General features: G+C 36.2%; 3 protein-coding genes across 12 annotated transcripts; all 3 read left to right on the forward strand.

Moving 5' to 3' along the window:
• The first annotated feature begins 842 nt into the window (after positions 1-842).
• On the forward strand, positions 843-12117 carry LOC109165460 (transcription initiation factor TFIID subunit 7-like). Of its 10 annotated transcripts, XM_019314229.1 has the most exons (9): positions 843-1016; positions 3642-3758; positions 4107-4240; positions 4341-4460; positions 4736-4820; positions 4997-5345; positions 11104-11223; positions 11302-11353; positions 11532-12117. In XM_019314229.1, exons 2-6 carry the CDS (start codon positions 3644-3646, stop codon positions 5176-5178), a joined length of 636 nt encoding a protein of 211 aa, XP_019169774.1. In that variant the 5' UTR covers positions 843-1016; positions 3642-3643; the 3' UTR covers positions 5179-5345; positions 11104-11223; positions 11302-11353; positions 11532-12117. The 10 variants fall into 10 exon arrangements, with proteins under 10 accessions (XP_019169774.1, XP_019169773.1, XP_019169770.1 ...); XM_019314228.1 differs by having other exon boundaries at positions 11104-11353; XM_019314225.1 differs by having other exon boundaries at positions 11302-12117.
• LOC109164778 (E3 ubiquitin-protein ligase RHA2A-like) lies at positions 11458-11991 on the forward strand. The gene has a single exon (XM_019313327.1). The coding sequence runs from the start codon at positions 11458-11460 to the stop codon at positions 11989-11991; it is 534 nt and encodes a 177-aa protein (XP_019168872.1).
• A 4460-nt stretch (positions 12118-16577) lies between the features above and the next one.
• Positions 16578-19280, forward strand: LOC109165459 (50S ribosomal protein L11, chloroplastic). The gene is made up of 4 exons (XM_019314223.1): positions 16578-16906; positions 17011-17183; positions 17746-17809; positions 18851-19280. The coding sequence occupies exons 1-4, from the start codon at positions 16690-16692 to the stop codon at positions 19057-19059; spliced, it is 663 nt and encodes a 220-aa protein (XP_019169768.1). The 5' UTR covers positions 16578-16689; the 3' UTR covers positions 19060-19280.
• Positions 19281-21249: the final 1969 nt, after the last annotated feature.

Here is a 21249-nt window from a genome sequence, read left to right on the forward strand (position 1 = left end):
AAAGTACTCACTTTTTACCCCCTTCTTTTGTTAAATATGTGGAGTTTGGACATAATCCATACGTATTGGTTATCCTCCTCCTCCTCCTCCTCGCAACTTTAAAAATTATTTTCCTCCAAGTGCAAAACCTATCTATCCTCCCTTATCCTTCGATTTTAATTTTTGGCAATCTTCCTTCTAAACTTGTTTTCTCTAGCCATATACTTACAAATCAAATCAATTATTCAATTTAATGTGCACATATAAATACACGTATCTACACAATTACATAATAACAATTAATCCTTTACTAACCTCAAGTCAATCTTCTTATTAGTGATGTATAAATCCTAGTTTGTTCAGCAACTAGAAGTCCCTGATGCAAAATCACGGTGAATAGAGAACATATTTTTCTCTCACTTTTATCTTACGGTGAATAGAGAACATGTTTTTTTTTTTTTTTTCTTATTTTTATCTCAATATAATTTAGATGATGTATAAGTCGTTAATTAAACGATGATTTAGTGAACTCTTATATCTAACTCAATTCACTAATCACCTAATGCTTACCAAATACTCTGGTTTTTTTTTTTGTTTTTTTGTTTTTGTTTTTTGTTTTTTAAGATCAAGAGGGTTGGGGGACCCCGGGGGTGAAGCTAATTTCTATCATCGTGTGACCAAGACGCATGCAAAGTCTCGTTCAGGATGAACTCTTACCAAGTTACCAAATACTCTGTTTGAAAACCTGTAAAACGTTTTTGGAAAATGATTTATAATTTTATAGAAATGACTTATTTTGTTAAAAAAATATTTTAATTTTTTAGGGATGTGTTGTATGAACCCTACCACATATATATAATTAATAATTTATTCCTAAACCACCCCCGGAGGACGAATCTGTCCGACGACGAAGCCAAGGTGCGACGCCGAGTATCCGACGACGACGCCAAGCCCACCGCCCTCCCCTGCGAATCTACGAATCTGGGTAGGTGTTGTGTTCTTGATTGAGGCCGTGTCAGTGAACACTGGAATTTCCCGTATGTGTTTGGATTTGATCTACTGTGTTCATTTTGTTTTCAGTCGATAAGTCTTCTTTCTGTTGCTAGCTCTTTCCTTGTTTATATTCTCTGAATACAAATCTCCATCTGCAAACTATGATATGATTATACTGTTAAATGCTTAAATTGGAACTGGAATGCCATGACTGATGTGTTTGTGTGTACGTACTTGTTAGTGTTAATACCCTAACATATAGTCATGTATATAAAAGCAATATATAGAAAAGTGTTTGTGCGTACATACTTTTTAGTGTTAATACCCTAACATATAGTCGTAGCTTGAATTGAGATTTAAGGTTTGTGTATATAAGTGTTGATTTGATCTCTTTTTGCAGAAAAAATCAATATCCCTTTTCATTCTGAGTGCAATAGTCTTGTTTTCACTGTTGTTTTTCATAAGTTTATGGATTGAACGAGATTCAAGCTGGGGAAATGGTGGAATTTGCCAGCGGTGTGAAAGGAATAGCCTTGAATCTTGAGAATGAGAATGTAGGGATTGTTATATATTTTATTTTGGACTCTAAATTTTACTCCGTATCAAGTTTTTATTATTAATGTAATGTGTGGATGCATCAATTTATATTATTAATTGTAACATGGAGTGGAGTTAAATAAGTCGAGCTCAAGCTTGAAAGTTCGAGCAATCTGACTCGAGCTCAAAAAATTGACCTCAATTTGAGCCAATTGAGTTGAGCACCTGAGCTCAAGCTCGAGCTCGTACACTCGAGCCAATCGAGCCGAGTACACTTGAGCCAATCGAGCTGATCTCGAGCTATACAAAATTCACGAGCCGAACTCGGGCTTCAATTTTAAGGCACGATTGAGCTCGAGCTTGAGCCACCATATATTTATCGAGCTCGGCTTGTTTGCAGCCCTACTTCAAGATAATTATGTTGTAAATAATTGATAGTGACCGTTGGATTTGCTCATTTTCTTAGATGGTAGAATTGACACCAGATGCTAGATTGAATGTTGTGATTCTTGTGAGGATTCCTCTGTATTTCATTCTTGTGAGGAGAACTCTCTTCTCCTGTCATTGCTTTTGAAAGCTCTCTCTCTCTCTCTATATATATATATATACACACACACACAACTCAATCTCTCATTCAACGGTGCTCTCTCTCTTATAGTCTTATGGTGGTGCTGTAAGAACTAAGAATTGACGCCAGTTATAGCCGTGCCCTCGGCTCAATTTCGTAGATGTTAGAGTTCGCTTCAAGGTAATTATATCGTAAATAATTGATAATGACCATTGGATTTGCTCATTTTCTTAGATGGTAGAATTGACACCAGATGCTAGACTGAATGCTGTAATTTTTTTTTTCATTGCTATCTTTTTGATTAATTTAAAGTTTCTATACCATTACCCATGTAAATCTGTAATAATAAACATTCTAACCGGGACTTAAGTACTTAACAAGGTAGAATCCATGTCTGGGAATTTTTTCGTTAGCTACTTCTCGGTTTAAATATGACGTCGGTTTTGGTATATTCATTCATTGATTGGTTACAGAGATTAGAAATTTTGTTTGGTTATTCCAATGCTCACCGCTACTTAGTGTTGCATGTACTGCATATTACAATGAACTGGTGTTGTAAAAATCGGCCTACACGGCCGCTTAGGCGCTAAGCGCCCCTAGGCCGAGGCGAAAGGAGGTATAGGCAATTGCTAGTCGACAGAAACCTTTTTTTTTTTTTTTTTTTTTTGGTCGTTTTGAGCGATATATATATACATACATATATATATATATATAATTAGGTGGCCGCCTAGGCACAACGCCCCCCACCCCCTTCCCCCCCTCTGCGGTGCCGGACTAGCGCCTATCGCGTTCTGCAACATTGCAATAAACGAGACAATTGTATTGATGTTTTTATCAATAATAAACTTGTACTCTATGAATTATTGATTGTTAGGGATGGTTGGGGTTCCTCTGTAGATATCTGTGTTTATGGTGGTATTTGCAGGATGGAAGGTGATGGAGGAGGGAAAGGGGAATTGAGACACAAATTAGTTTGTGTTTACAAAAAATTGCAATTCTTAGCTTTATGCACTGTTTTCCCCATATTTTAGTGCTTAATATATTGGAATTTAGGACCTGTTTCAATAAGCTTATTTTCTGCTTTTCTCTTGGTCTAAACACATATCTTGATTTGTTTATTGAGTTTGTATAGGCTTATGAAAAGAGTTCATGACTTTTAAAGAGCAGTTTGTACTAAAATATGATAATGTTATCAGTGTTTCAAAACATATATGGAGTAATTGTTTAGGTCTTATGCAATCTTTTTGATGATTGTCTAAATAAATTTAGTTTTATAATAATCACTGTCTAAGTTTCAATCAGAATTCATTGTTGATGATTGAGGTTTTTGTTTTTTTTTTTTTGTTTTTTGTTTTTTTTTTGTTTTTTTGTTTTTTGTTGTTGTTGTTGTTGTTGTTGTTTTAAAATAAATATGCAATCTTGTTTCTTGTTTCAGTGTTGATCACGGTGGATTACCTTTGTCATGTCTTTGCTTTAATTTCAAGGCTATATACTATTTAGCAACACATCTAAATGAATTAAACATTAGTATTAAGTTAATACGTCCATGCTGACTTATGTATAGGCATGGAGGAGCAATTCATACTCAGGGTACCCCCTTCTGTGGCTGAGCAAATTGACCGCCTTCTGAGTGAGAATGCTTCTTCTTCAGAAGACAAAAGATTGGATTTGTCATTTTCTGGTATGATTTTTGAAGTTTCCAACTTCTCTACTCTCAAAGTCATGGTATCATTGTAATAGTTTTTGAATTTTTGACCCAAATTAGATGTATGCATTTTAACAATTTTTGTCAATTGATTCATGTAAACAGCACTACAAGTTTTCATGGTAGCTGCTAGATGCCTAGATGCTAGTCTGCAGAGAGCTATCCTTGAATTAGAACAGAACAATATGACATTTTGTTGTAAGGAATATAGTGTCTACTTTAAGTTATGGTTCTAGATAAATGTTACTTATCCAATGCAATATGCCATATATGTTCAATATTTATTTTTGTTCGTGATTTGTTAAAAGTTAATTTGTTTTCTAGAGGATGGTAGGACTGGCACATTTGTCATAGGAAATGAGCACTTCCCTGCCGCCCTCTTGGATCTTCCTTGCACAGTGGAGTCTTACAAAACTTATGATGATAGTGTGCTGATTAAAACTGCAGATATTGGTCAGGTATCCAAAACCCTCTTACCCACCCCTCTTTTCTTCTCATTGTCTGAATACAATTGTAGGGTATTGCTTTATTGCTCGTGTTTCAAACTTATCTTGACAGATGATTATGGTGGGGGAAGAAGGTGATCCTGCTCCTGATGCAGTGGAGTATAGACATGGCCTCACTCCTCCAATGAGAGATGCTCGGAGGCGAAGGTTTCGTAGGGAACTAGATCTAAATGTAAGTGACATTATTATTATTATTATTATTTTGATAGGTAAAAATATTAGTCACATTATTCCTTCCTTTTGGAAAGCAAGCACTTTTAAAATGAACTCTCCCTTGGGGCGTAAAGAAAGAAACAATGGTGAGGTGTGTGTGCAAAATTCTTGAAGACTTGGAGCTTATAATTTAGCTTCTTTCTCAGTTTGATAGTGATATTATTTAAGATGAGTGAAGGCTATTAAATTGAATGCATGTTTTTATTGATTTGCATTGTATTTTGATTTTTGAAGCCTGAGCTTGTGAAGCGTGTTGAGAAGACTTTGCAGAACATCATGGCTGGTGGAACTGCAGAGAATATAGATATCCTTCAAAGTGGTTTGCTTTATATCATCACATCCACTCAAAGCTGCTTCTATTATAGCCTCCATCTTCTCTTTGGCTTTAAAATTCAAATAACTTTTCACACTTAGCTTTATGAAATGGTGTCGTTCTGAATACAAATTCACAAAACCTTCATGTTGTTATTTGTTGGCCCTTGATTCTGTGATTAGATGCGGAAGTGGGTGAACAAGAGGAAGATGGTGAAGAAAATGCACGAAATGCTGCTAGTAAGAAAGCAGCAGCACCACCCAAGCCTAATGTTCCCGAGGCTGAGGTGGAGGCTGAGGCTGGGGCAACCGGTGGGGGGGAACCCGAGAGAAGTGAGTCTGAAGAGTCCGATGATTCAATATAGCCATCCCCGCCACTGCAGTTTTTCCAGAAAACTGAAGCTAAGTAGCTCATCCTACACATAACACATTCATTCATTCATTCTAAGGATTCTGCTGCTGCATTCTTTCAAAAAGCAGAAATAACTTGGATGAACATTTGTCTTTGTCTTTGTAGAATCAGCCAAGCCAGGTATGGAATCCTTAAAAGACCATTCTCTTTCGTATGTGGTTTGTTTTGTCGGTTGATGTAGTAAATAGCTAGCACAACCAGAATTGTTTAATTACATTATTTAGTAGACAATAATAAAATGATTGGGAATTGAGAGAGAAGAAGGGAATAAAGACTAAAATATTTTTGTATTGTAATAATAATATAATAATAAGAAGGATGAAATTACAATTTCAGGGTTTTAGAGAATTTCAATTTCTTCCAACAAACCATGGAATTATAATTCCATAGAGTTTGGTAAGAATGAAATTACAATTTCATCTTACCAAACACCTCATTAGTTCTTGTTGCCTTAGAGCATCGAGTTTTTTGCACTTTTAGTCCCACGACTATAGTGGCACTGGCAGAATTGATCCACGACTTTTGAACCTTGCAATTTTAGTCCACGACTATTGATTTTTTTGCAAAAATGGTCCTTCCGGCCATTTTTCCGTCAAAATTTCACCGGAAAAAAAAATTATCTATTTTTAACCGGGTTAAAATTGACATTTTACTTATCTCAAAAAATTAAAAAAAAAAATTGATATTTGACTACATACAATATTACTGAGCTACATACTACTGCCCCAGGCGGCGGAGAGAAGGGGAGGAAAAAATGTGGAAACAATGTAAGAATGATTAGGAGAGAGAATGTGAGAAGGGGAGGAAAAAAAAACAAAAAAATCAAAATTAGAAAAATTAAAACAAAAAAAAATAAAAAATAGAAGTGTCAGGTGCGTCGTTCGGCGCGCCTGACGCGCCGTGCACGCGCCGGACTGTGGACTTGTTGTGCACTAAACGTGCACAGCAAGTTAGATACTTTTTTTTTTCTTTTTTCTTGGTTTTCGCAATATTTTCTCTCTTGCAGATGAATTCTTCTTCAATAAATTCTTTTTTCTTGGTTTTCGCAATATTTTCTCTCTTGCAGATGAATTCTTCTTCAATAAATTCTCCCCTACATTAGCTTTGCTCCCCATTGAGAAGAATTCATTCTGAAATCTCCCCATAATATGCACAAGTGTGGATGCTCTTAGGACATCCCCATTAAGGGGGTTGTGCACAAATTTTAAGAAAAAATAGATGATTTGGAAAAAAGAGAATGAAGAGAGAGAAGAGGGGAGTGTGCATGGGGATTTTGCAGAGATAGTGGGTCACACGTGTGAGGCGCAACTCTCGCACCCGCCTGGGCGTGTAAATGTATTTTTATTATTACTTTTTTCAGTTTTTGATTTTGTTATTTATTTTTTTTTCTTTTTTCCCTCTTCACTCATTTCTCTTTTTTAATCACACTTACAAAAATTCGTCAAGGCTATTCTTATCCTTGTAATATTTTCTCACTTTTAAAAGTGGACTTCACTTTCACATCATCAAATTTGTAATTTTCTTTACTATTTTTTTTTTATATCCTTGCAATACTCACCCACTCTAAAAAAAGGTCATACTTTCAATAAAAAATATTGTATATTATGTTTGTTGGCTGTTGTACGCCAACAAAGCCTTGCGCAAAGGCCATGGAAGCAGGAGCCTGGCCTTTGCGCCAGGCCAAATGGCGAAAGTGGCCAGTAGGCCACTGGCCTAGTGGCCTACTGACCATTTTATATTTTTGGTTCAAAAAAATAAAATGACCATTTTATATTTTTGGTTCAAAAAAATAAAATGGCTAGTAAGCCACTAGGCCAGTGGCCTACTGGCCGTTTTATTTTTTATTTTTTGAAAACCAAATAACGCATGCATTAATTCAAATCCAAATAAAGGGTATTACAAATGATAGAGGGAGGGTTCGTGAACCACTCTGAGCAACCAGACGTAGAAGCAGACTGCCTAGCTAACAGATGGGCTGCCTGATTCGCAGATCGCTTAGTAAAGATTAAACTAGCATGAGTAAACAGACTCATTAAGTTTTTGATATCATCAAGAATCAAATGAAAGGATGACTCTCCATTCCCTGCTATGTAGCTCTGGACAACTTGTTGGGAGTCGGTCTCGATGATAATATTGCCACCTGTAAAAGATTTGAGCCATGATAGAGATTCTCGAATGGCCATTGCTTCTGCCTCTTTAGGTGTAAAAGTGCCTCTCCAGTGACCTCCCCTAGCTGCAACGAAGAGCCCTTGATCGTTTCTCAGGATACAACCAAAGCCCATGCCGCCACCCTCAACATTAATGGCTGCATCAACATTTAGCTTCAAGTAGCCTTGCCGTGGTTTGCTCCAGTGATCATTAGGTGCTGCTGTGTTCCGAGCGATGTGAATATCCGTAGTCGCTGCTTTCCAGGCTGAGTAGTACGTCCTCGTCCTAAAAATCAAATTGCTCATCGGCTCTAAGGGCTTGTTCTGCCACACAATGTTGTTTCTTAAGTTCCAAAGACTCCAGCAAACCATGGAGAGTGTGCAGAACTGTTCATCAGATAGGATATCCAGTGCGTTACTCAGCCACGATTGGAAATTATCTGCATCAGATTGAAGAGTATAGAACTGAAGATAATTCCAACAAGACTTGGCGTAGTCACAATCGGCAAGAAGGTGCAAAGTTGACTCAGTTCCGTTTCTGCATAGACTACAATTTGCATTGCAGTCAATGTGCTTCTTTCTTAGATTGTCCTTGGTGGGAAGACAGGAGTTGCACGCTTGCCATAGGAAAGTTTTGACTTTTGGAGGAATTCTACACTGCCATAGCCTACTCCATTTCTTTGTATCCTCCATGATTAGCTCTCCACCAATATATTTATAACAACTTTTGATCGAGAATCTGCCGTTATCTTCAGGGCCCCAAATAATTTTGTCCTGCATGTGTTGACTAGATAGGGGTATCCTCATAATCAAGTCCGCATCTCTGGATGTGAAAATATTCCGGATGGTGGATTCATCCCAGTCATGAGTATTGGGATCAATAAGATCTTCCACCTTGGAATTCTCCATGAGCGGGTAGGGAAACGATTGAATCTTTGGGTTGTTGTTATCCGGCAGCCAATTATCTCCCCAAATGCAAGTAGACGATCCATTTCCTATCCTCCATCTTGAGTGTTTGCGAATAATCTCTTGTGTAACCATTAAGCTGCTCCAAATAAAAGAAGGATTGGCACCTAGCTTCGCATCAAGAAAGGAAGAGTTAGGATAGTATTTTGCTTTGTAGACTTTAGAGACCAAGGAGTTGGGATCAGTGAAAATTCTCCAAGCTTGTTTGCTTAGGAGAGCTAGATTGAAATTATGAAGGTCCCGAAAACCGAGTCCTCCCCATTTCTTAGGCTTGCACAAGGATTTCCAATTTTTCCAAATAATGCCTCTCCTGTCACTTCCTCCCCCTTTCCACCAATAAGAATTCATGGTGGTTTCCAACAGCATTGATTAGACCTTTCGGCAAGAGAAAGACCCCCATGGCATAAGTTGGCAGTGCTTGGAGAACAGATTTCAAGAGAATATCTCTCCCTGCTTTAGAGATGAATCTGTGATTCCACCCATGGATGCGATTGACAATGCGGTGTTTGATGAAGCTTAGGATTTCTGTCCTGTTCCTGCCAATAATCATAGGGAGCCCCAAATAGTTTCCACTACTGCTGCTGTGATGGATACCCAAAATATCACTAAGCCGGTCTCTCTGATAGTCAGGGATATTTCTGCTAAAAGCCAAAGTGGATTTAGTCAAATTTATGCATTGGCCTGATGCCATCTCATAGTCATTTATAAGCTGCTTCATATTGTTTGCTTCCTCCGTTGATGCCTTAAAAAAATATAAAACTATCATCGGCAAAGAAAAGGTGGCTTATAGATGGTGCATTCCTTGCCACCGTAAGACCATGGATTCTGCCTTTGCTCTCATAATCCCTAATCATCGCACTAAAACCTTCAGCCACCAAGATGAACAAATACGGAGAGATCGGGTCTCCCTGCCTTAATCCCCGCTGAGGTATGATTGGACCTATTTCCTTCCCTTTATTCAGCACAAAGTAGCTAACCGAGGATACGCACTCCATTATTAGGTTGATCCACTTAGCATCGAAACCCATTTTGTACATAATATTGCGAAGCAGGGACCATTCTAATCTGTCATAAGCCTTGCTGATGTCTAACTTGAGAGCTGCAATACCATTCTTTCCTTGACTTTTTCTCTTCATATAATGTTGCATCTCAAATGCAATCATTATATTGTCGGTGATCAGTCTGCCAAGAACAAAGGCACCTTGATTCACTGAGACCAAATTATTCAATAAAACTTTCAATCTGTTGGCCAACGCTTTAGCAAGGATCTTGTAAGCTACAGAGCATAGAGCAATTGGCCTGAGGTCCGCCATAGTCTCCGGTACAGGCTTTTTTGGTATCAACACAATCTGTGTGATGTTTATGTCCTTCGGTAGCTTCCCGGAATCCAAAAAAGAGTTGCAAAAATCAATAAGGCTTTGGCTTAAGATATCCCAGTAAGATTGAAAGAATCCGGGATTGAAACCGTCAAAACCCGGACTCTTATCAGGGTGCATGCCAAACACTGCCTTTTTAATCTCGGATGCAGTAAATCTTCTAAGCAGCATATTATTATTTGAGCTAGTAATACTAGGATTAATACAGTTCAAAACAAGGTTGCAATCTCCAGCATCAGAAGTAAAAATATTCACAAAATAATCCCTTACCAGAGAGTCTAGTTGAGGGCCATGAGAAACCCAATTGCCATTCTGATCACGCAATCTAAGGATCTCGTTGTTCCGTCTTCTCTGATTTACAGCATTGTGAAAAAACCTTGTGTTGTTGTCACCTCCTTTGAGCCAAAATAATTCCGCCCTCTGCTTCCAGAATTGATTCTGTCTATTCAAGAGGTTTAAGAATTGGGATTGTACTGTAGAAAACTCCTGAATGCTGTGGATGTCTGTTCTTGGCCTAAGAGTTTCCAGGCGCCTTTTTAGATTGTCAATCTGAGGCTTCATGTTACTGTTTAGGTCTTTTCCCCATTTCCAGACTTCGTGACTGCAAATTTCGAACCTGGAAAAAAGCTCGTGGCTTTCCGAATTTGACCAACTTTGTTGGACGATTTCACGGCACTGCACTTCCTTCAACCAGTAATTCTCAAACTTAAAGCTTCTTCTTTTCCTTGTTCTTGAAGGTGGTGAGGGCCAGATTGCAAGGGGAATGTGATCGCTATTAAGAACCTCGAAAGATTCTGCTCTAGCTCCTTCGAAGATGTCAAGCCATGCGTTGTTAACAAGGATTCGATCTAACTTTTCCCTAATCCAGTGAGAGGACCCTCTACCTTTTTCCCATGTAAACTGATAACCATTGAACTGGTAATCTCTTAAGCCACTGAAATTGATCGCCTCAATGAAACCTTGCATTAACCACCGCGGATGACGAACACCACCAATCTTCTCTTCTGGAGCAATGATATCATTGAAGTCCCCCATTAACATCCATGGCAGTGAGGAGGCCAGAGATAGATTTTTTAGGATTTCCCAGGTGATCTTTCTTCTATGTCTTTCTGGATTCCCGTAGAAGCCTGTAAAACGCCAGGTGGCTGGGGAGGAGCTCATCTTTACAATGGCGTCAATGAAGTTGTTGGAGCTGTCAGAGACGTTAACTTCTAGAGTGTTCTTCCAAAAAAGAGCTAGGCCTCCACTTTGACCCATACTATCAACAGTAAATAAATTATCAAAGCCCAACACTTTCCTTATTTTTAAGATGTCAAACTGTCCGGGCTTTGGCAGTTTGGCTTTTGAAATAATTAAAATATGAAGCTTGATTTTTTTTTTTTTTTATAGTTTTGGAACTGGAACCGTCAGTTTCGATTCCAGATTTTCTCGAACCGGAACCATACGGTCGGTTCCGATTCCAACAGTGTACAACTGAACCGTGGTCAACTAGCTGTATGCATGTTTCGGGTTTGTGGGTTAAATTCCGAATCTGACCCGAAACTCTTAACAAACCATTTTCCTCACCACTTCCCTTTTCCGTCTCAGTTTCTCGCTCTCACTCTCTCTCTCTTCACCTTCGCCGCTCAGTTTCTCACAGGTTCACCTTTCCACTTTCTCTCTCTCTCTCTCTCTCTCTGTATCTCTGTAAGTCTGAGAATTGAGATTTAGGGTTGTAGGATTTGGAGTTAGTTCCCTCCGACGATGGGTTTCTTCTTTCATATGGTCGAAATTCCCAAGGCTTTAACCCTAGCATTCTTGTTTGGATTTTGGAGCAGTCTTAAATTTGTCGTGATAGCCTTCCTCAATGGTTTGGGGCTTTACAAGCCGCCGCCAGAAGAAGACAACGACAATTCCTCCGGCTACCACCCCAACAGTTACATTCTCCTCCTCGACGGCACCTCCCCGTCTCTCATCCCCATCCCTATCCACGTCGCCACCGCCGCCGTCAAACGCAAAGTGCCCATTGTCTTCTTCCGCGACTACCTCCGCCGGGAAGCCGAAATGGAAAAGCACCGCTGCTGCTGCTGCTCCATCTGCCTTGAAGAAATTGAGCTGGATCACGAGATCAGGGACCCAGTCACCTGTAATCATGTGTTTCACCGGCCCTGCCTCGACACTTGGGTGGACGAGGGTCAGGTCACCTGCCCCGTCTGCAGATCCATGCTGCTTCCCAAGAAATTGGCTTCTTTCCGCCTAGAAATGCCGGCTCCGGCGCCGGAGCCGGATGTCAGATAGATGTCCGTATCGGACTATGGAGTTTTCCTTGACTTTTCTCCTGTAAACTACGGAGTAATATTTTATCATTGAATTTTCTTTAAAATAGATAAGATCATATATTTTACACAATACTTTTTATTTTTTTACTCTATATTCTAATTAAGAGCAAATTACACTTTTGGTCCTGAGACTATTGGGGGTGTGTTAATTTGAGTACGTGACTTTTAAAACTAACAATTTAGTCCTTTAACTATCATTTTTTTTAGCAGATTTGGTCCTCCAGGTGGAATTTGGCCGGAAAGACGTTCGAATTTTTAAATCAAACGCTATTTTTTTTATAATTAAAAAGACCGAATTACCCCCACTAATATTTGATTTAAAAATTCGAATGTCTTTCCGGCCAAATTCCACCGGCAATTTGGCCAGGAGGACCAAATCTGCTAAAAAAATGATAGTTAAAGGACTAAATTGTTAATTTTAAAAGTCACGTACCCAAATTAACACACCCCTAATAGTGACAGGACCAAAAGTGTAATTTGCTCTTCTAATTAATTACACTAAGGGGGTGTTTGATTTAAATTATACTCCGTATAACATAATCGAAGTTATATTTTATTGAAAATAATTTTTGTGTTTGATTCATGTAATATATGATAACTAAAATTGTATTTGTTTGGAAATAATGCTTGATTCAAGTTATGTAATTTACTCAAAAATGTAACATAATCTTTTTATATAGTTTACTAAGACTATGTGGTCTAATGGTATTCGGGTTGGACTTTCATTTGGAAGATTGTGAGTTTGAGCCTTAGTGGAGGCGTTATTCGTTATTTGTGTTTCAGTAGGTTAAGAAAGTATATAAACAGATACTACAATGTAATAGAGCTAGTAATATTCAAAAAAAAAAAATACAATTTTTTAATTATTTGAAGGAAATGTGAAATACACTCTCATCTCTAATATGGTTAGGTATTCTCGTATCTGTTGTATTACTAATGTTATCATTTTAATTTATTTGTTTTTCACTCCCTCATAATATAAAATATTTCTCAAGGTCAAGATCTTAGTTAATTAATTTTAAATTATTTACTTCTATATTTTATTAATCTCTTATTTATATATTTTATTTTTAAAATGTATTAAAATACATAAAAATAAGTTAATAATATTAAAATAAAATAACCATTATAACATAAAATACAACTTTTCAACTAAATAAATTTATGTTAAATATATCAATTTTAAACTAAACATATGAATTTAATATTCTCAACAAACATTTTCTAAAGTAATTTAACATTTTATGAACCAAGCATCCCTAAAATTTTTAATTTATTCATGCCAAAAATGGAGATAAAAAAAATGAGGATGTCATCATAAGTATATTTATAGCGGATTAGTGGAGCGGATAAAATATAATGAATTTTTTGATAAATTATATTTACATCTAATTTATTAGTGAGGGATTTTCATTAAATAGATTTGCCTCCCATCTGCAAAGAGATCTGAGCGAATTTGAAATATTCTTGCTTGCCTAATTTTTATCAATATACCTAAAAAAAACAAAAAAGGAAATTATTAAACTTAGTCTTTTAATCTTCTAGAATGAGCTGTTTTTTGAAAACTAGTCCATTGCCGGAGTTTTTAATCTTCTAGAATGAGTTTTTAATCTTCTAGAAGTAGTTCATTGCACGTCCCCGTCCCAGTCTAATCAGCTTGTCCATTTTATGGATCAATTGAAATATCCACACATATATTTTCTATTTTTTAATGAATTTAATTAGAGAAAAATACAATTTTAGTTCCTTTATTGTTTGTTGTTTTATTCCCTAACTTTTTACCATTGTAATATATATTCTTAACTTTTTTAAAAAGTTGTAGTTATAACCCTTGGAGTAACAAAATTATTAAATTTACTTATTATATGTGTATTTCAGTATTTTTACTATCTTTAATTATAATATTGTTTAGTCTTGATATTTCATTTGTAAAAAAAAAAAAAAAAAAAAAAAAAAACATGATTTAAACAGGGTTGTGTAGGAAAATAGGGACGATGTACCACAATTGAAAAGGAAAAAATTAAGAAAGAAAGTTGTTTATTTTATATTTTGCCGATTAAATATCAAAACTGATAATGTTATAAAGAACAAAGACAATAACATTTTAAAATATCAATGTATTAAGTAAAATTTTAATAATTTTGTTACTTTAGGGATTAGAAATGCAAATTTTTGAAAAGTTAGTGGTGTATATTACAACGGTAAAAAATTAATGACTAAAATGTTAGCAAAAAATAATTTATGGACAAAAATTGCATTTTTTTTTTCATTTTATTATAAGGTGTCCTAAGTGGTACTGTGGATTATGGTAGTACTTTTATTTATTAGGTCAGTACAACGCAATCCGCAAACAGAAGGGGACATAATCACGAAAAAATCACGAAAAGATCACGAAAAAAGATAAGCTTAGTTGTTGACTTGTTGTTGCTCATCAATGTGGGTTGCCATACAACTTGCACGAGAATTCGTCTCGTGATGCATGTGTTTAGCCGCTACCTAAAATGGGCACAAATTGGCCCTATTTGGTAAAAAATTTGCATATCCAGTCCATTTTAATTTATTTAACAACTTGTTTGACTTGATTAAACAATTAATATGAATATTTAATTAATTAGCTTTTTGTAACAACTTACATGGCGTTTGGTTGGAGGGAGGAATTATGTGGGAAAGAAATTGTAATTCCATGAGAGTTGAATTACTGGGAATTTAAATTCCAGTGTTTGGTTGACAGGAATAGAATTACTGGAAATTTTAATTCCAATGTTTGGTATACATGGGAATTGAAAGGGAATAAATAGTATAAAGTCAAAAATGTCCATTATTGTTGTTAGACATTAATTTTAAGTTAAAAAAGGAATGTGTAATTTTGACTCATCATTATCTTTTTTTCCTAGAAATTAAAATCCCAGGGGGGACATGGGATTTTAATTCCATGAAAATGGGGGAATTGCAATTTCCTCCAACCAAACTACGGAATTTAATGGCCTTTGGAATTAGGTGGGAATTAAGTGGGAATTGAATTTAAAATCCCTGCAACCAAACACCCTGTTAGTGTTTCAAAATACTAAAATTCAAAAAGCTGCTCAAAGTTGTTTTTTATAAGTTTTTTGAAAAATCATTTTGTATGTAATCAGCTAACAGCTAACAATAATTTACCAAACACTTTTCTACAATCAGTTAATGCTATCAACTAGTCAAACCCACTAACCCAATCAACTAACAGTTATAAGCTAACATCCATTTACCAAACACCCGAATTATATTGTGGACCGGGATTTAACTTATATGGTGGACTTTTGTCTAACTTATATGGGGTTTAACTTATATATATATATATATATATATATATATATATATATATATATATTCACTTTGTAGTATGCTTATACAATTCATTCTATACATTCACAGAAATAAAGTTTAATATACATTAACATATACTCAAGGTTGCAAAACTCGGCCGCCTAGGCGCTAGGCGGCCTGGGCGGCCAAACTCGGCCAACTCGGCTAACTCGGTCGAGTCGACTGATTTAGTCCGATTTTGACCGTTTTTGACCGATTTTGACCGATTTTGTTCGATTTTGACCGATTTTGTTCGATTTTGACCGATGTCGTCTTTCATTAATTATTGATTTTAATATTATTATGACATTATGACTTATAAATTATCATTATTTCATTTATTTAGATGTGTTATTTGAGTGAACGTTGAAAACAACCTCATTAAAATTGTCGAACTACAAGTCTGTTACTATTTTTTAAAAATTTTTTTGGTGCCCGCCTAGCGCCGCCTAGAATCCGCCTAGGCGCTAGGCGCTGCCCGACCGCCCGACTAGCGCCTAGCGCCTACTGCAACCATGCATATACTATATTTGCATCATATGCATGGTGCACACGGTTACAAAACGACGTCGTTTCATTTTAAAAAAATAAAATCTGTTCGGATTGTCGTTAACGGCGTTAGGCGGTTTCCTTTCGTATTCAAACAGTAGGATATATCCAGAATTTCATAACTATATATCCAGAATTACATAACTATATATTCATAATTTGACAAACAATACATTTAGAAATAATTACACATTTATAATTACATATCCATATATTCATAATTTCACAACTAGACATTCATAACTACATAACTCCATATTTAAAATTCTTAAAATGCTTATTCACAGAGAACTATATCCATAATTACATAACTACACATCCATAATTTCAAAACTATATATCCTTAACTTCATAACTATATATCCATAACTTCATAATTATATATTCAGACTTGTATAACTATATATTCATAATTATACGTCGATTGAAATTTTTGTACAAAAAAAAAACATTATTTGATTGGTGGAGTTAAATGGTGCCACTAATGACACCGTTACTCCATCATAGTAAAACGGTGTCCTTTTGCAACCCTGTGCACCATACATGGTGCACACGGTTGCACAGCATAATTTGGATACAGTCCGGGTTTTGGGCTTTGTTGAAGTCAATAGCCCATGTACACAGCGTCCACTAAAACGGCGTCGCTTTCTGAGATGCCAGATTGCAGTATCGATAGGAAGAGGTGTGGGGTGTGGTGTATTATCCACTTCACCGTCGTGCTAAAATTTGAAGGTGTTGAAGAAGTGGGTCTCGAGTTCCGGCAGGAATGGCTGTTTCTTTATCGTCAACGGGTCTCCAAGTTCGCGGAAATGAGAGAAAGCTCTCATCTTTCCGGTCTTCGTTCAATTTGTCTTCAAACCCAGGCATCTCTCTGCAATTCCTTCGCAGTCGCAATAATCATGTTTCTCCTACTTCCTCACCCAGGCCTCTCACTGTCTTTGCCATGGCTCCTCCCAAGCCTGCCGCCGGAAAAGCCAAGAAAGGTAACAACTTGTTGTGCGAGTAGTTGTATTTTTACATATCTATGTTCTGGGTGTTCTCCTCCTTGTTTGGGGGGTTAACGTTTAGTGTTGAAATGGGTGTACAGTTACTGGGGTGGTAAAGCTGGCTCTGGAGGCAGGGAAGGCGACGCCGGCTCCACCTGTTGGGCCGGCATTGGGTTCTAAGGGTGTCAACATTATGGCTTTCTGTAAGGACTACAATGCCAGGACTGCTGATAAACCCGGTTATATCATCCCTGTTGAAATCACAGTCTATGATGTTAGTTCTTTGCTTCCCAATTGCTTTGTTTTTATCTTCAGTTTTCAACCATAGGATGTAGATTATGGGGGTGTTTGGTAAATAGCCAATAGCTGTTAGCTGATTGGGATACTGGGTTTAACTAGTTGATAGATGTTTGGTAAATTAGCTTAGCAGATAGTGATTGCATACAAAATAACTTTCTCAAATAACTGATCGAAAAAGCTTTTGAATTTGTGTTTTGGAGCAATAAGTTGTTACAAGAAGCTAATTAATCAGACACTCATAGTGGTCGTTTAACCAAATCAAACAGCTAATAGTGGTCAAACAAGCCAAAATTGGCTGATAGACTAATTATTTTACCAAAAAGGGCCTATATATTATTTAATTCTTTAGTTTTAAGGTTGAGTTTGTTGTTATGGTGCTCTGTCTATGTTTTTAGCTAATGGGTTCAATCTGGAACCTTGTGCATTGGGTGTGACTTGCAACTTAGTGGTTTCCTGTTTGTGTGTAATGTCTTTTGTGAAGTTTGATTGTTAGTTATCTGATCTGGTTATGCCATTGTTAACACACATTTTTGCAGGATAGAAGCTTCACTTTTGTCTTGAAAACGCCACCTGCTTCAGTTTTGTTACTTAAGGCAGCAGGTAGGTTTTGGCCTTTGACTGATGCTTTTCTCAATTGCTCTGCTTGCTCTTTCACTAGTTTCAAGTTGGATTTGCTTGTACGATGGTATTATCTTTGAACTGATTCTAATTGCAGCAGAAAATTTTAGGGATGTGATTTATCATTGAACTGATCATAATGGCATTAGAAAATCTTAGGGATGTTTTCACTAATTTATCACTCTACCTCTATTTTTTGGGTGATGAGGGAAATCTGCAATCACTATTCGAGGGTGTGTACTAGGTAAATCCTGCTCCTCTTCCTCTTGTGTAATAGCTTGCAAACCACACAGGAGAGGTAAGCCGCACTAGGAAGACCCTGTGCAACGGGCTTAACCAAGAAAGTGTTAACAAGAATCGAACCCATAACCTTCAGATATGAGATAATGAGAATCATGCTTCACCTACTTGGCCGCCCCATTTGGGGGCTCGGGGCTATCAATCTCCCTCTATTGTTTAGAGGGATGATTGTTTAGCGCTAAAACTTCAGTTCTCATGCCTATGTCTTGACCAACTTTTTGGGGTATTTAGAGGGTTCTTAAAAAATGTACGTCTATGGAATCTACATTACTTTCTAACTAAAACTTTTCAATGAAAGATCTAGACACAAAGTGTTAGTTACAAACTATTAGTTGTTTTGTAATGTGAGATTAAAAGCTCTATGCTTTCCCTCATGGGAGGATTTAATTATTTAAATAGCAAAATGTCCTCTTTTTACATTTTTGTACACACTTGTATACCTTTCTGGGAAAAACTTGAGGGAATTGTAAACTAAAACACTAAACGGTGAGTACCAAAGAACTAACCACTAGATGGTGCCTGGTCTAAGTTTTTGAAAGAGATAAATATTTCTAAATATTACCCAATAAGGAAAAGAAAAAACATAGTGAACTGAAGAAAGACCAAAGATATTGCACTTAAGATTTGTGCTGCTCTGAATACACTATCTGTCTTTAATAGAAGACGTATCTCGTGATATGATTTAACAGTTCTTGCAATCAACGATTTCGATTAATTTTCTAGGAGCGGAGAAAGGATCCAAGGACCCGCAGATGGAGAAAGTGGGGAAGGTGACTGTTGATCAGTTGCGGGCAATTGCTCAAGAAAAGTTGCCAGACCTTAACTGTACAAGCATCGAGTCAGCAATGAGGATTATAGCCGGCACTGCAGCTAATATGGGCATCGACGTTGACCCTCCCATTCTTAAACCTAAAGTGAAAGTAGAATTGTAAACCTTCTCTCTTTCGTTTTCCCTGTAATTTTCCCCTGGCCTTCCCCACCACCATTTGTATTTAGAAGTATTTGGAGAAGTAAGGCATGTTGAGAAGAAGAGCTACCCAAATCATTCCCTTGGACCACCCCATCTTTCTGATTCTGTATTATTACTGTTCTTATTTAATTTGATTGATGGTTAGCAATGATCTGATAAATGTGAAAGGGAGAGATTTGGCTATATGTGGTTCACATGGTTTGATGCTTTAATGAGGTGTGCTTTCAATCTGTGAACTTGCCATGGAGTATAGAATGGAAAAAAATATATTTTTTTCTCCTCCAACTAGACAAAATTTATGACAAAAATTCACCAAATTCTTCAAACTAGCCATTGGCTTTGCTCTTCAAAAACTCTGAGTGGCTCCTCACATGACACATGTAAAGAACCAAAAAAAGGAAAAAAGTTGTCAATAATAGAGAGGAGAATAATGTGTATTTCCGCACCAGTTTGTCTGTTGCGGTGACCGGTGGATTCTTTGAATGCAAATATGCAATGGTTCAAATGCTAATTCTGATTTTTTTAAAAAATAACAAGTTCTTTATTGTATTAATCATGTTGAAACTGTGTGCTATTTCAATTTCCAACATGTTGTAATTACCACAAAATAGGCTTTATTATTACTATTTAAAAAAATATTAGCAATTTTTTCAACAATTTCATTGCTACTACATGCATAAAAGAAATGTCATTGCCCGCATGAGCAGCTCAATTGATTACATGGGTGAAGTTTGGGAACAATGACTCGAGATCGAGTGAGGGGAGCTCTTTGTGCGCAGTAAGCAAATGTCTAGCCTCTGTCTGTGTTCAACTGAGTTACTATGATTTACATCCTCCCAGATGTTCTGTTGGGAAGGGGCGTGGGGGCTCTTAAGAGTTGAGGATTTAACCTGTTGGGGACAATAAATGAAGAAATATACTTTCCTTCTATTTTTCAACACTTGGAAACCCTTTATTTATATTGACTTTTCTTATGACTTACAAAATATTTATTGTAATCCAAGAGCAGACAAAATAATAATAATAATAATAATAATAATAATAATAATAAGTCTTAATTGGCATATTCCTACCCATAAAAGTCTGGAAAGAATACACCTTCACATACAGTCACTATATATATCTTTGCCAACATCCATGAACACAAATCCAAAGTTATCCTCAAAGCATATTTAGTATAGTGTGCATAGGTGGATCCTCTTTATTGATAGTGGAGTGTCAACACTGAATTGAATACTGATGGAGATGGCCTTGTAACACCACAATGATCTTCTCACATTTCTTCTTCACAATAAAATATTCTTATTTCACAAACAATTGGTGCCTTCCCACGTGGGAATGATATTATAGCTCCAACATTGACCCCATTATTAATTAGAAAAAAGTGTCAAATATGCCATTGAACTTTTATACATTGTGCAATTGAATTATTAAACAAAAAAGTGTACAATTGGACTATTAAAAATTTAAAAATTGTGCAAATAATATTTTGTACAGGTTACTTTCAAGTTTTCCTTAAATATAATGTCATAATGTCAAATTATATATAAAAAAATTATTTTAATTATTATTTTTAAAATTTAAAAGGAAAAAAAAAACAATTTAAAAAAAAAAATTAAGAAGGTGGAGGTAGCTATAATAACTATCATATTAAAAAAAAATGTTGAAAGCACCTTTAGCCAAGTTCATCGAATAGTTGATTTGGTAACTACAAGGTTCTAAATTCGATCTCTATGGAAGTTATGTATCGACCTTCTTGGTTTTAGCTAAGTTATGGACAATCTAACTTGGGCAAATTATACCATAGACCAAAGTCCACCTTACATTGTAGATCATAATCTAAAATAACTTTTATATTATGTGTCTATAAATAAATTGAAGATACATAATATGTTAACTGCAAACACATAATATGTAGTTGACATATTATGGGTATGTTGTTAATATATTATGTGCATGCAATTAACATATTATGTGACTTCAATTTATTTATACACATAGTTTAAAACATATTACTCATGTGTCATGAGTTAACATATTATGTACATACATTTAACAATTTATGTGTTTCTATGTAATTAATATGTTATGTGACTTCTATTTATTTACAGACACATAAATGATTAAGATTTATCATATATTAACTGCAGTA

This window comes from Ipomoea nil, unplaced genomic scaffold (assembly GCF_001879475.1).
Source record: "Ipomoea nil cultivar Tokyo-kokei standard unplaced genomic scaffold, Asagao_1.1 scaffold3069, whole genome shotgun sequence".
NCBI lineage: Eukaryota > Viridiplantae > Streptophyta > Magnoliopsida > Solanales > Convolvulaceae > Ipomoea > Ipomoea nil.

Excerpts from the sequence above, each read along its gene's own strand:
- LOC109164778 (XM_019313327.1), top strand. The coding sequence starts at position 11,458 with ATGGGTTTCTTCTTTCATATGGTCGAAATTCCCAAGGCTTTAACCCTA.
- LOC109165460 (XM_019314224.1), top strand. The coding sequence starts at position 3,644 with ATGGAGGAGCAATTCATACTCAGGGTACCCCCTTCTGTGGCTGAGCAA. Across the intron at positions 4,461-4,735 it reads GTAGGGAACTAGATCTAAAT|CCTGAGCTTGTGAAGCGTGT; the intron begins GTAAGTGACATT and ends TGATTTTTGAAG. Across the intron at positions 4,821-4,996 it reads TATAGATATCCTTCAAAGTG|ATGCGGAAGTGGGTGAACAA; the intron begins GTTTGCTTTATA and ends TTCTGTGATTAG.
- LOC109165459 (XM_019314223.1), top strand. The coding sequence starts at position 16,690 with ATGGCTGTTTCTTTATCGTCAACGGGTCTCCAAGTTCGCGGAAATGAG. Across the intron at positions 16,907-17,010 it reads CGCCGGAAAAGCCAAGAAAG|TTACTGGGGTGGTAAAGCTG; the intron begins GTAACAACTTGT and ends ATGGGTGTACAG. Across the intron at positions 17,184-17,745 it reads TTGAAATCACAGTCTATGAT|GATAGAAGCTTCACTTTTGT; the intron begins GTTAGTTCTTTG and ends ACATTTTTGCAG.